General features: G+C 36.6%; 2 protein-coding genes across 15 annotated transcripts in view; one reads left to right on the top strand and one right to left on the bottom strand.

The window, feature by feature from the left end:
• GIN1 (gypsy retrotransposon integrase 1) overlaps positions 1 to 7,082 on the top strand; it is an 84,881-nt gene extending 77,799 nt beyond the window's left edge. Inside the window, exon 13 of the mRNA XM_053225402.1 lies at positions 399 to 7,082. The gene's annotated coding sequence lies outside the window, so the exon portion shown is untranslated. The remainder of the gene's footprint in view (positions 1 to 398) is intronic.
• The window catches only part of PAM (peptidylglycine alpha-amidating monooxygenase), a 283,688-nt gene that overhangs the window by 44,907 nt on the left and 220,352 nt on the right, over positions 1 to 18,429 (bottom strand). For 8 of the 14 annotated variants that reach the window (XM_027037064.2, XM_027037072.2, XM_027037091.2 and 5 more), the window contains one exon: positions 7,533 to 7,856. The exons of the other annotated variants lie outside the window; for them this stretch is intronic. In XM_027037064.2, coding sequence (XP_026892865.1) covers positions 7,533 to 7,856 — 324 coding nt within the window. The remainder of the gene's footprint in view (positions 1 to 7,532; positions 7,857 to 18,429) is intronic. 14 annotated transcript variants of the gene reach the window in all.

Raw genomic sequence — 18,429 nt, 5'->3', positions numbered from 1 at the left:
TCACTCACGTGTTTTGATACGCCTTCTTGAGTTGAAGAGAAGGGGGACAGAGTTACAGCTGGCACGCTTACATTTGCAAACAATTCTGGGCACAGCAGTGGATGTGAATGGGGCTGCTCAGATGAATAACATTCATCATCTATCACGTTTGTCATAATAGGAAAAAAGGATGCAAATTGCTGCTACAGGCGACTGGTAGCCAGTGAAGGTTTCTAAGCATGGGGTGGCATGATTAAAACTGTGTTTTTGAAAGTGAAATCTGGAAGCAGTGGTATAAGCATGACAATTAGAGATGTCTAGATAGATCAACAGATGGATATATCATCCCCCAAAGAAAATGTTTTCAATTATTTTAAAGTTCTCAGGTTGTATGTCATTCACTCCCATCTCCGTTACAGCTTGTCCATTTGGTGGTCATTGTTCGATGCTCATTCATCAGCTCCTGAAGAGTCCGGATGGTCTTCAAGGCAACCTTGAACCTCATGATAACACAGATATTTAGCTGCTTTTCATCAGATTCTCAGTGCCCAGAACTACTGCACCCAGATGGAACTTCTTGAGGGCAGGGATCGTGTCGTATTCACTATTTGTTGTAAAGTCTTAACACAGCACCTGGCTGCCTGTTATGGCCTAATAAATACACTAAACAGAATGCTGTGGTCCAGTCTACTTATTTATGTTGTCAACCGGCACTTAAGCACCCTTATAATCTTATATTTCACTTGTACTACCTCTTTTTACTCCCCACACTGCTGAAGACGTTAAGAGACTCAATAAAAATGCTAATTGGCTAATCATTTTTATTAAAGAAAATAAACATATGTTTCCTAGAACATTTCTATTCAGTGGTTCATCCAGCAGGTACTGGAAGCTAGGTGCTCATGAAGGTCCAGAGATACTAATTCTGATAAAAAATAGATGCAGCGTCCAAAATAAACAAACCGGGACACATGTGAGTTTCATTAACTATTGGAAATACTGCACAATCAACTTTAAACTGGCTATGAATGACCCCAATTACCAATGACCTTAGATTGGTAAGCACTCAAAAGTCTGCTAAAAGCCTTGACTGATAGGTTGTTAACAGCATATTTTGTCACATATGAGAGTCCGTTTGGTTGGAAATTTTCAAGAAGGAAAAATAGTGTAAATAGAACATATTATTAAAATGTATAGGTTTGGTGAATTTTCAAAACAGTAAAGGTAATATGTAAGGAAATATGTAAGAAGAAATATATACACTGTGAGTACTGAGTCAATGCAAAGGAGAACTACTTTGTGCATGGCAAAATTTTTAGAGAGGTTATACTATTTAAAATTTCATTTAAAAATACCATCACACACTTTTAAGATTACCAACCCAAGACCTCAACATTCTCAGGATCTAGGTCTCCAGGTTAACTAGAAATTGTAAAATAGTTACAGAAAAACTGAGTTCATGTCTCCTCTGTGAACATTAGCTCAGTTAATTGATGTTTTTGCTTCCAGTGTCACCATCTTTTTCATTATTAGGTGGTTAAAAGCTGTTCCCTTTAAGATTAGATGATCAAGATTCAAAGCAGTCTTTTAGGACTAGTGGTCTAGGTATATGGATGGAGTCAATAACATGTTTCTCCACTCCCTGCCTGTCGCTACATGAGAGTCATAGAATGTCAGAACAGTACTGGGTCATCCCAGGTCGTTTTCTCACTTCACAGGAAAGGAACTGTGGGCTTGGGCCAGACTTTAGTTGTCAATGTCAAGATTGATTATTTTCTAAACCCCAATTAAGAACTATTTCAAATCCTTATTAAAGAAATTACATGATAAAATATATTTGGGTTCTAACTTAAACCTAACTTTTTCAATCATGGAGAAGTTAAAAATTAAGAATTCAGATTTTTCTTAGCTTTCATTTAAGAGGCGATTCAGTATATGACTAATGTTGCAGCCTTTCAGTTTTAATTTGAAAATTAATACAAATTTCTTACGCATGACATTTGGCAAGCCATTCCCAACTCTGTCAGCTGCTCTAAATTCAGATGTCAAATAATAGGATTATTTCGGAGGAATTCTTGCACTCATTATAAAGGTCAATGTGCAGCCTCATATTCTATATATTTAGAAAAAAGTTAACGACCTTCAGAAAAAAATAAACATTACTATTAAAATTATATCAATAAATCACTAAGAATTAATGAATTATACCTTTCCAAGAAAGAGATTAATGTAGTGATCAATGCTACTTTCATATGAAATTATTAATATGCATTTAAAAGGGCATTCATTTATCTGTGTACAGAAGAAATGACAGAATTAAGTAAAGTTAAGAAAAAAAACTAATTTTAAACCCAGAGCTGTGACTTCAGTGTTACGTAATTAAAAGATTAGTTTTAGTGAAATCACTAGATGACTTCAACAAGAACAAAATGTAATGGCTGCTTTTTCTACACTTGGGAATTCTCATCTAGTGAGGAAAGGTGACTTATTTTGGGCAGAGACTGTTACTCATCAGAAGTGCCGGCCATAGCGATAATTAACTGAAAACAGATGAGAAATGTTTATAACCAAGTCAGAAAGAAAACAAGGATTAAATTACAGTGTTTCATTTAATGAGGATGAAGTGAGGAAGAGAATTTAGACATAGGGGCCAAAAGCATTAGCAGAATTTCTTTTCTTTTTAAAATTTAATTGCAAATGAGATCTTCGACTTGGTCAGAATGTTTGGATGCTGACTGAGAAAGTATGATCAAAAGTAATCTACACCAAGAGTTACTACAAGTGTAGATGAGACGACGGGATGATTGGGAAAAAAACCTGTCATCATGCTTCCCTCCTGCATGCCTGCCTTCCTATCTCTCTCTCTCTCTCTCTCTCTCTCTCTCTCTCTCTCTCTCTCATCTATCTATCTATCTGTCTATCTATCTATCATTTTATATTATTGTGAGGCAGAATAACAAAGTGATTAAAACCAAGACTTGAGCAAATCTTGGTTCCTTCAGCTATGGCACTTTAGGCACATGACTTAACCTTTCTGTGGCTGTTTCTTCCTCTCTAAAAGGGTTTATAAATAGGGTTGTTATGGGGATTAAATAAGTTAATGCACCTAAAACACTTAGCCTGGCTCACAGTGAGGGCTATGTATATGTTTGTCTTTATTAGTCTCCTTCCCTCCAGGGATGAAATTTAAGCCAACTGAATGCCTTATTTTACCTGGTAATTCTATAAGATGTGAACCTAGAAGTAAGCATATGACTGAAATATAGACTCTGAGTTGATTAAGAATCTGTGAATACTTTGATAAGCATCACACACATGCAGATATTATTTTCCGTTCACAGGTATACAATATATGCTGAACCAGGCTTCCATATGCTAGCAAATAGCATTCCAATCAAATTTGCCACTGAGAATATAGTTTTAGATTTATTTTTCAGTGAGTGTGGTTTCCAGAAGGCCACTAGAATAAAGACTAGGATTTTGTTCCTATCCTACGAATATTGTCTCAATATAAATATCAAATTAACGGTAAAAAAACAAATGATGTTAGGTGTAAAAAAGAGTGTATTTGCTTCTCAGTTTACCTAGTCGAATATTTCCACACTGTACATCATGTATCACAGGAAAACGTCAAGGCAGGTCAATGTAAGTGATCAGAGATTTGAGAGCCACACACTGCCATTACGACAGAACACTGCCAAGTCATTTTCTGAATTTATCAGAGTGCCAAATTTTACAGCTTTCCTACACTTTCCAAGAAAATTCTCTCATGGGTGCTGCTTAAGTTATAGTAATTAACATTTACTCCTATTGCTTTGGTGTTTAAAATTTTGAAATCCTAATCCGACATGATGTTAACGGTGGCAATTATAATCATATGAATTGTTAATGTATTACAACATTTATTTAATACTTTGTGTGTGCCAGAAACTGTTCAAAGCCCTTTCCATGCATTACCTGGCATACATGGAAGTATTATTTGACCTTCACTAAAACCCTATGAGGACTGTACTGTTATCATCCTCATTTTTACAGATGAGAAAACTAAAGCCCAGAGAATTTCTTTTCTAATTTTTCCTACGGACCACATAATAAGTGGTGTAGTTAGGATTCAAAGCCAGGAAGTCAGGCTCCAGAGTCTGAAGTGATCCACAGCATACAACCTGCGTGGAATGGTTTTCAGATTTTATTTTGGCCAAATGCAGAACTGTTCTGGGGTGAGCTGAATCGTGTGCGCGCAGCGCACGCATGTGTGTGTTGTGTGCGTGCATGTGTGTACGTTGTGTGGAGACTGCAGCTATAGCTTCCTATGTGAGGCACGTCCTTTCCAACAATAGTTGCAAAACCTCTGTGCTAGTCTAGCTGCACCTGTCCGGGAAATTTCCCTGTTTCTAATGTTGTTCTCACAACTGTTGGGACAAGAGTTTTCAGAACAGACTCACCACAGGTCATGAAGACAAGACTTAGAAAGAGGTGCTATTTGTGGATATTTGTGCTCTTAGAGACACGCTGAAGACACAATAATTAACCATCTTGTTCTCGGGAATGCTAAAGGCTTCATAGCAAAGATGGAAAATGTCATTCTGGTTGTGCTCTTCATGCAGCTGTGTCCAATGATGCTCATCCCATTATGAGGTGGGGATTCAAGTTTAAAGGCAGCTGCCAAGGTATGGAACTAAGCGGAATTCAGACAAATCTAAAAGTCCACAAAATGGTGTTTTTGAAACCATGAGGTAGTTCTGGGCCTACCACACATAGTCACATCCAGATTTTTGAGCCGATCCAATAATTTCACCTGTGACCTCTCAAATCAGCTGGATGGGATACATTACTGTATTGTAGTTCCAAAGTATGGTCCAGTCAATGAAATCCAAAGTGCTGTGGCATAAAATGCTCCTGTATTGGATTGTGCTAGTGCCATGAACTGTGGACATTAGAATAGAGTCCTGAGCGGAAGCCTCCAGCTTGTCAGCAGTGATGGCCCAGAGCTCCAGGGAGGCATATCTGAACTGGGCGAACAAGTTAGCTCAGTGTTCTGAGCAAGACTGTAATGAAGTGTAAAGAACTAGGAAGTGTGCATTCTAGTTTTAAATTCAGTTATAAAGTCGAAGTTTTAAATTCAGACTCTGTGACCTCACTGAAATGGGTTAACTTCTCTAGGCTTCAGTTTCTTCATTTAAAAATTAAAATAGGTCTCAAAGGCATCTGAAATGAGTAGGAGCTATGACATTAAGCAACACCATAGCCTCGCATTTTTGTTTGAGTAATAATCTCATATGAAAAACTACCTTCTTCTTTGAAGGTAATATAATTCCTTACAGCAAATTAGGCATTTAGGGAGACAGTTAGTTCCTCCAGACTATTATAGGGTCCCCTTCTCAGCTTTGTCTGAAGTAAAGAAAAGGCTATGAGAACAACAATGGGAGATTATCCATCAAATTTATCCCCCTTGCTCATACCCTGGGAAATATACATGAATTAGACTACTAATGTATTTTATCAGGGTGTTACATGCTAATAATGCCTACTTTCTTTTTTTGCAAATGGAAGTTTCCTGAGGATAGGGCATTCTCTGGCTTACACAAAGGAATGAAACATTTTCAATTAAGGTTAGGTTTTATATTGTGCTGTAAACAGTGACAGAAGGGTGAAAAGAAAAAGACTTTCAGAAATAGCTTACCTAAGTATGAATTTTGCTATTTTACATTTAACGTTTAAAAGGTTTTTCAATCAGAGTAGTGAAATAACACTAAAATAAATCATTGCAGAAAGGAAACACAGGCACATTTTCTTTCTATAATGAGGATTTGTGCTGTATGTTTCTATGACTCATCATTTTATTTAATTCAGTGACGTTTACCCACATATTTTAAATGAAAGGAAATTTCCTGACCCAGATCCTGCAGTAACATTTTACTCCTGGACACTGCCATTTTGACCACCCTATAAGGTATGAGATCTGGCAAGTAAATGTATTTGGGGTATTTTAAATATTTCTTTCTTAGAAAAGCTAACTAGGTTTTAGGAATACAATGCCTTAAGTCAAACTATGATTTTTACATGCATACTTATGATACCTATAGGTAAATTATAAGAACCACAATATTATTTCAAATCCAAGGTAACAAAGAGAAGTCATGGGATAAAATATATTGCAACTCTAACATTTCGCACTTGAATAGAATTGTACTCTTGCCAAAGAAGCCCTTCTGCCTTTTATATTTTCATGTCGTATGGGTTACCATTTGCTGTCCTTAATATAGAGGTTCAGAAAGACACTCAAGTCTGTCTATGAAATGGATAGGGACGTGATAAACTGCAGATTTTCTAGGCACCACCCTTGGAAATGTCAATTCAGTTGTTCTTAGGTAGTATTCAGGAGTCTAGATTTTTCATAAGCACCTTAGGTGAGGTGATTCTACTGCAGTGGAGTCTAGGAAACCCTCTTGAGAAATAGTTTCATTAGATAAATTTAGGAGTTAGAGCAGGGCTGACTCTGTTTAAGTATGAAGATGTAAAAAACTGGGTCCCAGTACACCCCATAGAAAGTATTAGACCAGACCCAATGGACAGTGCTTGAAACTTCTGTGCGAGCAAAAGGCACCACATGCTAACTTTTTTTCAATTATAAATAAAAATCAGCTGGGTGTTGAATAATTTATGGCTTACTGCAAAGCTGTATTTGAAAACACCAAGCTGGCAGCCTGAGCCATTCCAGCCCACGCATGGACAGCTGCCATGCACCCATATCTGTTACTTTTTTGGAGATTATCTCCACATGCTGTATTATCTGGCTTTCCACATTAGCAAGTAACATGAAACACAATCAATATGAAAGAGGCCACAATACAATTAAAGACAAAGATGAGGCATCCATAGCTTGCTGGTACAGAAACCTGAAGGGAATAAGGTATTGTCCTCTAATTATGGAAGCCATAACCAGAGGAATCCTGGTTAGAAATAAAGATAAATCTGATCGTTTCTGAGTTGCTGGAGGTCCCCTCAGGAAAGAAAAAAAAAAAAAAACTAAACTGAATTTTCAATTAAGATAGTAATTCATAATGGAACTTAAGAAATCAAAATCATAAAAATGGTTATATTTTACAAGTCAATTGGAAAATAATGCTGGGAAATAGAAGATTCCTTTGAGAGGACGTAGCATATAAGCATTTCATACACTGAGACTTTACAGATCAGGGGTTGAATTTTCAGTTTCTTTCCATTGAGCAAAATAGAGAATACTGATTTGGTAAGAATTTGTTATGCTGAATTTCACGTGCCACTCTCCGAACACGATCTAGATATTTTTGGTCCCGGTAATTCTGGCTCATCAACTGAACAGAAGCTGAATTTATGAAGTATTGGACCAAAACAAAAATAAAACCTCAAACAAAGGTGGTATCTGATAACCCAAATCATAGTAATGTTTTTTTCTGATGAGTTTTTTTTTATCGATAAGTATTTTCACCCATTCATTTTTATTCCCTTCAGATTTTGCTAATGTGGATTGTAGCATTTCATAGTTTGTTCTTTAAAAGAAGCCCTAAACGCACCTCCTGTGTGTTCGGGTTCCCAGGTGCCTTCACCAGGTAGGGGCTGCTGTAATGACAAAACTCTGCTTTCTGCTGGCCTCAAAGTAGACTCTAGTCTGTGGAATTTGTGAATTCTGTCTCTGACAAGAATAGCATTGCCCCTCTCCTCGTGCTCTGCACTCTCTCTGGCATCAGATCGACCAAGATCCTTCTTTTGGACTACATTTGCAATCTCAGCTACCAGGTCTGACTCTGATTCTGCCTTTTCTGTAGGGTTATATTTATGCACATGAACAACATCTTCCCTTTCTCCTAGCAGCTTGGAAAGTAGTGAATAGAAATCACCTGTGGAAAAAAGAGAAGAGAGAAGGGGTGGAGGGTTGATAAGATTGCAAAATTTACAAAATTTTGTGCCTTAAAAATACCATCACCTGATTCGTCATAATAAGTGAGAGAGAAGGTTGCTCTCAGATGTTTAAGCATCAGGGGAAAAAGGATGATTTTCCAGAACAATGAAAAAAATAATAGGCTTCACATTTCATTTTATATACCACCTATGTCATTCTATGATCTCAGGAGCCAATAACACCAGAAAACCTCTATTTGCATATTAGTGGAAACAAAACGATGTGCATGTGATTGCATGGCATGTTTCAGTAAATGGTTTTCACAGTAGAGTCGGGTTGATTTGGAAGTTACAGTTCATCAGATTTATAAAAATATGATCAACAGCCACATCAGAAAAGAGCTACCTTCAAGGAAAACCCTTTGAAGTTGTCTTTAAAAGCCTATTAAAGTATAATGCACAAGAAATTAAAGGTATATTTTTTCAGCATATGCTATAAAACACAAGAAACGTAACAGATATGCATTTCTTTGGCAAGCAAAACACCCATGTTTTGTTATTATTATTTTGTTAGCAGTGCTACTGTGTGTAGCTCCAGTTGTTCATTTTAGACAAGAAATGAACAAGTTCCAGAAAAATAATTTTGTGAAAAAAGAATACCTCAAATCAGTTTCAAACAAAAAAGATTTTAACAAACTAATATCATTGGAATGGTTCATCACGATGTATTTCATGCCTTTCTGTACTAAAAAGTAAACTTGGATGTGATCATCTGATATCACGAAGACAATATTATTTATAAAACATTATGAGATATAAAATATGACTATGGAAAGTTCACAAAGCATTTTAATCCTTATCATTTACCTATATGGCTTTAAATCCATTTACATCAACTATGTGAATTGGAAACATGTCTACGTTCTTGATAGAAACAAATCTGCTCTTCTAAGCCAAACCCCAAGGTTGAACAAACACTCAGTTCTTTTCCCTCACCCTATTCTAAGGGCTGCTAATGAAATTAGTTATGACCGTGGAGTCTTACTGTTTAAGTTTTAATTACATTTACAGCATGATCAGTTAACATTTACAAAATCTTTTTTACGACCAGTAGGAAATGAAAATGATAACCGGTTTTGCTATGATGCATTCCACTAAAGAATATATTATTAAAAAATTGGTGCAAGGGGACATGAAGTCTTTCCAAAATGATGCTAAGAGATCCTGTCATGTTTACAAATAGTCTTGGCTTAATGACTCAAAGCTTTCAATTCTTTCCCATGAAAGCGGCTTATCCCAGGTGAAATCTTCAATCAAAAAATAATTACCAAGTAATAGGGCCAATCTCAGTAAAATGAACAAAGCAAATTACAACTCAACCAAATCTGTTAGGCCACAGTGGCATTTTGCCTCACAGGGAAGAAATTAATTCATTACTGTTAAATTCACCTGCCCTCACACTAAATACAAATAGTTTAATGTGCTGTTGTGCAATGAAACATTTACATGGAAAATAAAACACAAGATTATTTCAGGAATGAGTAAAAACCAGAATTTTAAAACTTGAATCCATGTCATTAGTCTAATATTGATGGAGGAACACAGACTTGCAACTACGCATGGTTCTTCAGGTTTGTCAGTAAAAATCTAAAAGCTGTGATAAAATATCAAATGCACAGCACTCCAGTTCCTTTGAAATTATCATTTACAGTTATCATTGGGTGAGGAAAGTAAACCTTTAGCAATGTATTAGGCTTCGCTGCATACAGATTGCACTGGCCTTATGAAAATGAAATTTAGGGCTGCATCTCATTTATAGAGATGACGTGGGAGAGAGAGAGAGAGAGAGAGAGACCACTAGATGGCTATCTCTTACGCTCTTAGACACAAACTAGAGAGTTTTTCTTTCGCTTCTGGGGTAGTGGAAATATGGAATCCTCAGATGTTAAATATTTTTCTGTGCCAGGTATATCTAACCTTGAGTGCAGTGGATGGAGTAGAAAATTAATGGAGCAAGTTGTGGGGTCTCTACCCCAATCTCATTTCTCAATATTCCTTTCTTTCTCCTCAGTTTATGTTACACACATATTGGACTTCCCCTTCCTTCAATGTCACTCTACAATGTTGTTTCTTCTTCCTGGGACAATTGCTCCCCAGTAACCAACTAGCTCCTAAGCCTTCAGATCCTACTGAGGTGTTACTTATATCCAAGACGCCTTCCTTGACTATCAAATTAGGGGTCTTAGCTATGTGCACATATGGCCCACAGGTCTTTCACTGTATTGTTACTGCCCGGTGTCTGGGGTATACTGCACACTCTTATTTGAATCCAACCCTGACGCTTAGTAGCTATTTTGTGCCTTAACATTATATAGACAATGACCACTACCTTTAAGAATTCTTTAGTGGATTTAGGGGCGCCTGGGTGGTGCAGTCGGTTAAGTGTCCGACTTCAGCCAGGTCACGATCCCGCGGTCCGTGAGTTCGAGCCCCGCGTCGGGCTCTGGGCTGATGGCTCAGAGCCTGGAGCCTGTTTCTGTGTCTCCCTCTCTCTCTGCCCCTCCCCCGTTCATGCTCTGTCTCTCTCTGTCCCAAAAATAAATAAACGTTGAAAAAAAAAGTTCTTTAAAAAAAAAAAGAATTCTTTGGTGGATTTAAAGAAGTTAATGTACAAGGCCCAGTTCGGTGTATATCATAAAGGAGGTATCACTAAATTGTAGCTAATTACCAGCAAAAAAGACATAAATTCCAGTTGTAACATGCACATGCATCTGTTTCCATCTATTGTTTACCTAAACTTAAAAAAAAAAAATCAGTTCTTATCTCATATACAGGTATTGGGATTTTCCTAACAGAAAAAAAAAAGATCTCTTTAACTTTACAGCCCTATATTTTCTCAAGTCACTATGGCTGTTGTAGTGATTTGCCTCCTCGCTTTGCCAAAGTAAATTGTATTTGCGCTTTCTCTCTTTTTTCTTAAGTCTATTTTTGGAGAAAGAACTATCCCTACTCCAATGTTCTGGATGCCAGCCCTCTCACTACCCTCTGGAGCCTTTCCTATTTGCTTTCTTTTCTTTTCCTAATTCAGCTTCTTTGCCAAAGGCTTGGCTCAGGATAAAAGCACACTCAGTCTGCATTTACCTTGAGTGGGTCATGGAAGCAAGGGAGACCCTCCTCTGACACAGTCTATCTTTCAGACTTTTCTGCCTTCCCTTTTCCTTTTACAAGTTCCAACATGGCCTAACAGTGCTTTCTGTGATAATGGAAATACCCTGTTCCTGTGCTGCCCAACATGACGCCACTAGACACGTGGGGCTACTGAGAACTTGTAATGTGGCTAATGTGACTGAGGAGTTTAGTTTTTAATTTTACTTTTAATTAATTTATACCCAAATTTAAATAACCACATGTGGCTAGCGTCTACCATATTGGACCGTGCAAGGCTACTTCATCCTTGCTCACAACATCCTCTCTCCTTCCCAAGCCAAAGGCATCTGATTCCACTTCTTCATTCATCCCTGTATGACTTCCACATGAGTTGCTCAAGAGCTCTTAGTTGCCACAGCCATCTTAACCTATCAGCGGCATGTAGCACTGCTGAAAGTCCCTTCAGAAACTCTCTGCTTATAACATTGTTCTTTCTAGATCTCCTCTACCTGTCACCTTTGCTTTCTCATATTCCTCTGCCCAACATATGAAAATGTTTTCTGAGGTCTGTCCCTGGCATCCTTTCTCTCCGCTGGCTAAGGCCTCTTCCTGCTGAGAAATATCAGCCATTCACAAGGCTTAAGTTGCTGCCTCCAGACAAATGACCCTCATATCTGGAGCTCTCCTAATACCAAATTGATTTATAAAACCACCCTGTGGAAATTTCCACCTAGATGTCTGTTTCATAGGAATTTTGAACTCAACCTGTCCTAAACTGAGCTCTTAATCTCCTCCCCATACTTTATCTTTTTATAGTATCTGTCTTGATGATGAAGCATGTTTTGGGTCTATCAATCCAGAAAACTGGATCCGTCCCTCTCTCACCAGTGAATCAACTGATTCATCAATGCTGATGTGTCAACATCATTTTTTCCCTCCCTACCACCAGAACTCATTTGGGATTCTTATCATCTGATTGGCATGCTTAAAGACTCTTCCCCTCCTTCCTCAGAATGGATTTTCATCCCTGCCTTCAACGTCAAAATCTGTCTGTAATGGTATTAAAGCTGTTCTACCTCTGTGGAACTGACTTCTGATTCATGGTAGCCTGCTTCCCTGGACACTCCTTGCTTATGCCCCACCTTTTTCTCGGCTCTGTCAATCTATATACTTCTCAGGGGTATTCTCTAATTTTATTCTGGCTCCCACTGCTAAGATGACCATATAATTTCTTTCCCAAACTGGGACATATTTGAGAAGAAAAAGGGTAATGGTAAAATTTATACTAGGTATAAAATGGGACAATTCTGGAAAAACTGGGATGTACAGTTACCCTACCTATTGTTGACAGAGATAAGAGGATAAACAAGTACTTTATAAACTGCACATGACAACAGTAATAGCTAAAATTTTTTGTGAGCTTTGCATTACCTAGTTGCTTTGCTGAGTTGCTGTATATGATTTAACACATTTCATCTTTACAAAATACTTACTGTCTTCAGTTGAGATGAGGAAATCAATGGTACAGTACAAACCTGCACATCTGGTAGGAAGTTGAACTGGGATTTGAAGGAGCAACCTGTATTAAGGGCACACCTTCTAACTGATGACTATACTGGATCCAGGTTCCACTTTTTTTTTCCCCTATAGTGGCTAATAAACTCCTGTGAATTTACCTCAGATCTGTCAATCTTACTATATTTGTTTTTCTATTTAAATGAACTGTCTTCTGAGCTTTGTGCCGGGTGTGCTCTTTAACTGAACAAGTTTCTTTTTGTCCTTTGCTGGCCTGCCTTCTCCATATCATAACATAAGATGCTTGTAAACTAGTTAATACCTCCATACCATAGTGATTTGACAAAGCTGGCCTAAAGAATAATGACCGGCTACCTTTGGTTTGAAAAAGTAGGAGGGTTTTCTGTTCTCTTCAATAGTTTTCACTTCCCACTTCTAATATACCTTATGTGTAGTATGATCAAACTCTGTAAGATTTTCTTTAAAAAATGGTACATTTAAACTATCTGAGAAGGGACAAGTGGCAAGGGATAAATGTGATTTTTTATGGAAACATTAAAAATCTCTCATTTCTTACACATTGTCATATTTCCAGTGATTAGTACTATTCCTATCACAGCAGCTACCCAGTAAATTATTATGGGATGAATAGTAATTGTTAAAAATGTCACCCTTTGCCTCTGCATCAGTAGAAATAAAAATATTTCTTTGATGATTTTAGGCTGCAGTGAGTCCATTTATTTTTTTCTCACTCAAACTTTGATTCTTATAGAATGCACAAATGTTCTAGTTCTTTTATGTAATTTGGCTGAGTGGGTCTGGATTTGGAAAACATAACTGTGCTAGCAGCTAATGTGCCAGGAAAAAGTACACAGCATAGTAGAAGAAAATCTAAAACACTACCAATTAAACTCCCAATGTGTTAAGTTGTATGCTTGCATTAACTACTTCATGACTCAGTGGGCCTTTTTTCTTTAGTAGGGACCATTCACATTCCCTGCCATCAACATGAAAACTTTTCTGGCTTACCTTCAGGAATATAGTGAGATCAAAATGAAACAGAAACATACATTGAAAAATTGCCCCATGAGTTTTTTTTTTTAAATAAAATGCTTTAAAATTATTGGAAAAAAAAATAAGTATTTCTACTTTTAGACAGTGTAAAAAATCTTTAAGAATATATTTTTTTAAAGTTTATTTATTTATTTTTGAGAAAGAATCCCAAGCAGGCTCCAAAGTGATGTTGGCACAAAGCCCAACATGGGACTTGATCTCTTGACGTGAGATCATGACGTGAGTGGAAACCGAGAGTCAGCCACTTAACCAACTGAGCCACCCAGGCGCTCCTAGACAGCGAAAAATCTTAATTGTGGAGGCATTTAAAAAAATAATCAGAAACATTGTGGTAATCTTCAGACTATGAAGTCCTATTTCCCATACATACCACTAGCCCTTTATTACCCAAACCAAACAACTCTCATTATTGCTCTGTCATTTCTATGGTACATGGAAAGTAAATAGGATGTTCATCAGCGTTTAACCCCTGACAAAATATGCCAAGTAACTAAGCTAGTGAGATTGCAATGTGCAACGTAACTGATTAATGACAGAGATATGAGGAATGGAGAAATAAAAGCATTTCTTTTCAGATTTTAATATTTTTGGTTTGTAACTCAGTCATAGTTGATCTTCCTTTCTGGTTAGTTGATTTGGTTTATTAAGCACTTACTTAACACTAACATTTATCACACTAGCCTTAGAGAAATAAAGCATGATCATGATGACCAGCTCAAGGATCTCAAAAGAAGTGAACTTTATTATTTTTTCCTCCTACTGAATTGAACAATCAGAAATGAGCTTCTTGCTGCACCTTTTCCAAAGAAAATGAGACAAATATAAAAAAGGAGAAGTTAGCAGATGATGGCTTTTGCAACTACCATGCACACAGATCTATATCAGAAAGCACAACTGTGTGATAAATGATCATTCTCATCTGCCTATTCTGCTATTAGGAAACCAATTCAAACAGCATCCACTCAGCTTCCCAGAGCCTTGGGGGTATTTAGAATTGTGTTTGATAGATGAGTTCAATATGTAAAGACTTGTGAGCTGCTCATAAATCATAACAAACCGATAAATTTTTAGCGAATGGGAATACAAACAAGAATTGTAACTTCTTTCAAACAGCAAAGTGGCACTGAGGGCGCTTAGAATTAGCCAAGAAGATGCTACTAAAACCATTTGGACTTTATTAGGGGATGAATGAAGTATTCTATTTTGAATAAAGCAAAGAAATACAAATTGTGTGATTAAGCCCGGACTTTGCTCCACTCCTCTATAAATGGTTTACCAACTGTCACTTTAACAAGCTTTTGCAGTAGACTATTGTCTTTTAAAGTTGAAACCTTGTTCCCTTGATTCTGCTTATTTGATAAAACATGCCAATGGTAATTCATTTTTGTTAGCATAAAACCAGGGTGAAATTATTCTGTTTCACAGAAGGTGTCTGAAGACCTTTAACTATCTGGGGTCATGGAGTGTTTTCCCTCTACAAATTGTATTTTTGTCATATTCTCCCTGCCTTGGGAATATAGTCACTCATGCTGACCTTTGAATAGAAAGATTGATTATATGAGGGCACAAAGACTACAATGAGAAGAGTTTGGAGAAAACCGAGTAAAACATGTTAAAAGGCCCTTTCTGCAGCAAAAGCAATGCTGTCTAGAGCATAATGTATAATAACAAGGACAACTGGTATTGTAGATTTTGACTTTCAGTTCTGCCATGATTTTTTTTTAAGACATCAAATCTTCACAATACAACTAACACTGAATTTCAATGTTCAGAATTTCATTGCAGAATGCAGAATTCAATGCAGAATTTCAATATTGCACCTTATACTTTGAATTATAAAGGAGAGAAACACTCAAAATCAGCACTCCTAATAGTAGTTGCATTGATGCTTGCTTGAAGCTGGTAAGCTTCCTTGTTTCAGCCCAAGCTCCTCACCCAAACAATGTTGAAAGAAAGCTCAGGTTGTACCACAGGCATAGCGAACGTATATGAGAAGTCATACGCATAAGAAATATAGAGAAATTACAAAACACACTTTACTTTCCTAGAAGTGCCAACCATAAGATATAAGTAAAGGATATGTTCATGTGTCTGCTCTGGGAAACCTCAACACCACCCTTTCATTCTGAAGTCTCCTGGGATTCATTTCCTCCGCTCAGAATCAATGTCTAATTGAGTCGTACTGTTTAGCTGACTGTACTTATTACAGATACAGGTGATTCCTCACTTACAGTGTTTTCAAAGGATAGTAACATTTCAGTTCATTTTGAATACCTATTAGTGTTTTTCTGCTTGGAGGCAGACATAATTAACTCATTAACAGATTAGCTCACCTACAGGCAAACAGGCTATTTTCAAAGCAGTATAGGTAGGAATATACACATACTATGCAGGCATTAAAAATCATGCTTGCCAGTAATTTCTGTAGTTGGAAGAAATATTCAAGATATAATATTTTAAAAAAAGGATACAAAACTGTGCATATATGATCTAAACATTATCAAAATAATGTATATATAATATATATTTCACACAAAGATGTCCATATACATCCATATTTCTGGGGATAATGGATGATTTTTATTTGATTCTTTATACTTTTCCTTAAATTCCATATCTTTTTAAATGAATATTATTTAACAACTCAGTCAAATAAACATTATGTTTTAACCGCCCCCACCGCCCTCCCACAGACTTAATTAAAGCTTCACTAAAATGTGTCTCATTGTTGTACGATCCAGGACAACCTGATAGGTAAAGCTGTCATACAATGAGGCTCTTCTGATGTCTTCATAATTACATCTTTTGAGATAAGGTCTGAGGTACATTTGCCTTACACCAAATTTTGTTCTACAGGAAGCAAATATATACAAGGATACTGCAGAAGGTAAGCGTGTTTGTAAGCATAGGCTGGGCAGTACTACATAGATTCATAGATCTGAGCTGTCTCTTTTGAACTCTAGTAAAATTTCCAATCAAGGTTAATATCCTGACAAAAATTAATAGCTAGCAATTTCAGTGATTTGAATTTCAAAAACACCCCACTTCTATTCCTTCTGGAGAAACAGAGTATCAGATAAATAATGTGACAGAGCTACATTTTTTTTTCAGCCTATAGCATATGAATACTTTTCTCTCTCTCTTTTTTTACTACCTTAATAAAAGTCATCCCTTCTTTCCAATGGAGCATTTATTAATATATCTTGACCTTTATCTTCCTGTATGCTTTCCAATGTATTAAGATAGGAAGTAAAAATAATATTGTTTGTATTCTCCAGGAAGAACTATCTCTATTATTTAGCTACTGATGGGTATAGAACTTGCCTTTCTGACATTTGGGGTCTTTCTTTCCTGCTCCACAAGTGTTCTATTTCCATTGGGGATCTGACATCCTCTGTGTGACCAACATAGATGCTGTCTGTTAACTTGTGGCTAGCACAACTGAAATGATTCATGGCTTTTATTTATTAGGGATTTAAAATATTAAAAGAATCAGTACAACCTGGAGGAGTACCTGAACATAAATTGTTTTGTCCAGAGCACCAAAATAAGGCAGGAGGTTGAGTTGGAGGGTTTACTTTAAAATCAGCAGATGTGGCATAATTTATCTGAATAATTAGAGCCCTGATCAATCTATCAACTCAGGGAATGAATACAAATACACATTTTGTGCAAATCAACATCTTTCACAAGAATGGGGTACTTACTCTCTCAGTAATGAGTAGATTTGCCACGTGTAGCGCAAGGAGACAGATTGACCTCATTAGCGAATCAAATGGACTATGTGTATAAATATGTATTTGGCATACCTTTATATTCTCTAACTTACAGGCTGGTGGTCCCCAAAGGCCTGTAGAATAATATATAGGCTACAATGGACATTGAATGGTTTTTGGTTAGGTATCTGTCTTCAAATAACCTGGGAGGTGACATTTTGATGGACCCACTAATGTCAACATGTGAATGCCATAGCCCATTTTCGGTAGTATAAAAATTCAGTCAGAAGAATGTTTTTTCTTCTCAAGTGAAATAACTTTACAGCACTTTTATTTGTAAGTAGAATAAAGCACTAACTATAAGAAAATAATTTCTTCTGTGTCCGTGGAATTCTTCTCTGGAATCAGTAAGTCTTTGGATATATTTAAACTCTTAAAATTATATGTATGCTATCAGATATGAAAGGGTAAATGACTGGCAAAACATGAAAGTGTTTTAAAGAATTTGGTTTTTAGGCATAAGTGATAGACCCCTCCTAAATCTTATTTGAAAAGAACAGGTTAAACTTGACATTTAAGGTTCTTCACCTAGTGAAACTTTTGGGTTTCTAACCTTTCAGAAGTTGCAGTGTCTCCCTTGATCAACTCAACAAACTTGAAAAGGAAAACACAGCCCAGCCTAAGTTTCCATAGAAACTTACCTTTTTATTAGACACATCTACTAAATGATGGTCTCATTCCATACTGTATCATGTATGTTACTATTTGGAAGAGTATGCTAAGATGACTCAAGTTATTTCAAAGACATATATTTCAAACAGTGTGTTCAATATCAAAACTGAAATGATTCATTTTAAGTCTGATCAAATTTCAGTACAATTATAGCAAACACTATTACTACTACTACCATATTTAGGTTATAATTACTAACTTCCTTACAATTATACACAAAGGATTGATAAATTTAGCTAATTTTAATCATACTCAATAGTTTAGTATGAGCCATTTAGTATAACATCATCTCCCTTTTTTTTGACTCAACAGAAAAGTACCAACAACTTTGAGCTAAAGTTCTATTTTATTTTTCCCAAAGGCCATTTTGTTGGAATGAGATGCTATG

Source organism: Acinonyx jubatus, chromosome A1, assembly GCF_027475565.1.
Source record: "Acinonyx jubatus isolate Ajub_Pintada_27869175 chromosome A1, VMU_Ajub_asm_v1.0, whole genome shotgun sequence".
NCBI classification, from domain to species: Eukaryota; Metazoa; Chordata; class Mammalia; order Carnivora; family Felidae; genus Acinonyx; species Acinonyx jubatus.
This window is presented reverse-complemented; position numbering and strand designations above follow the sequence as displayed.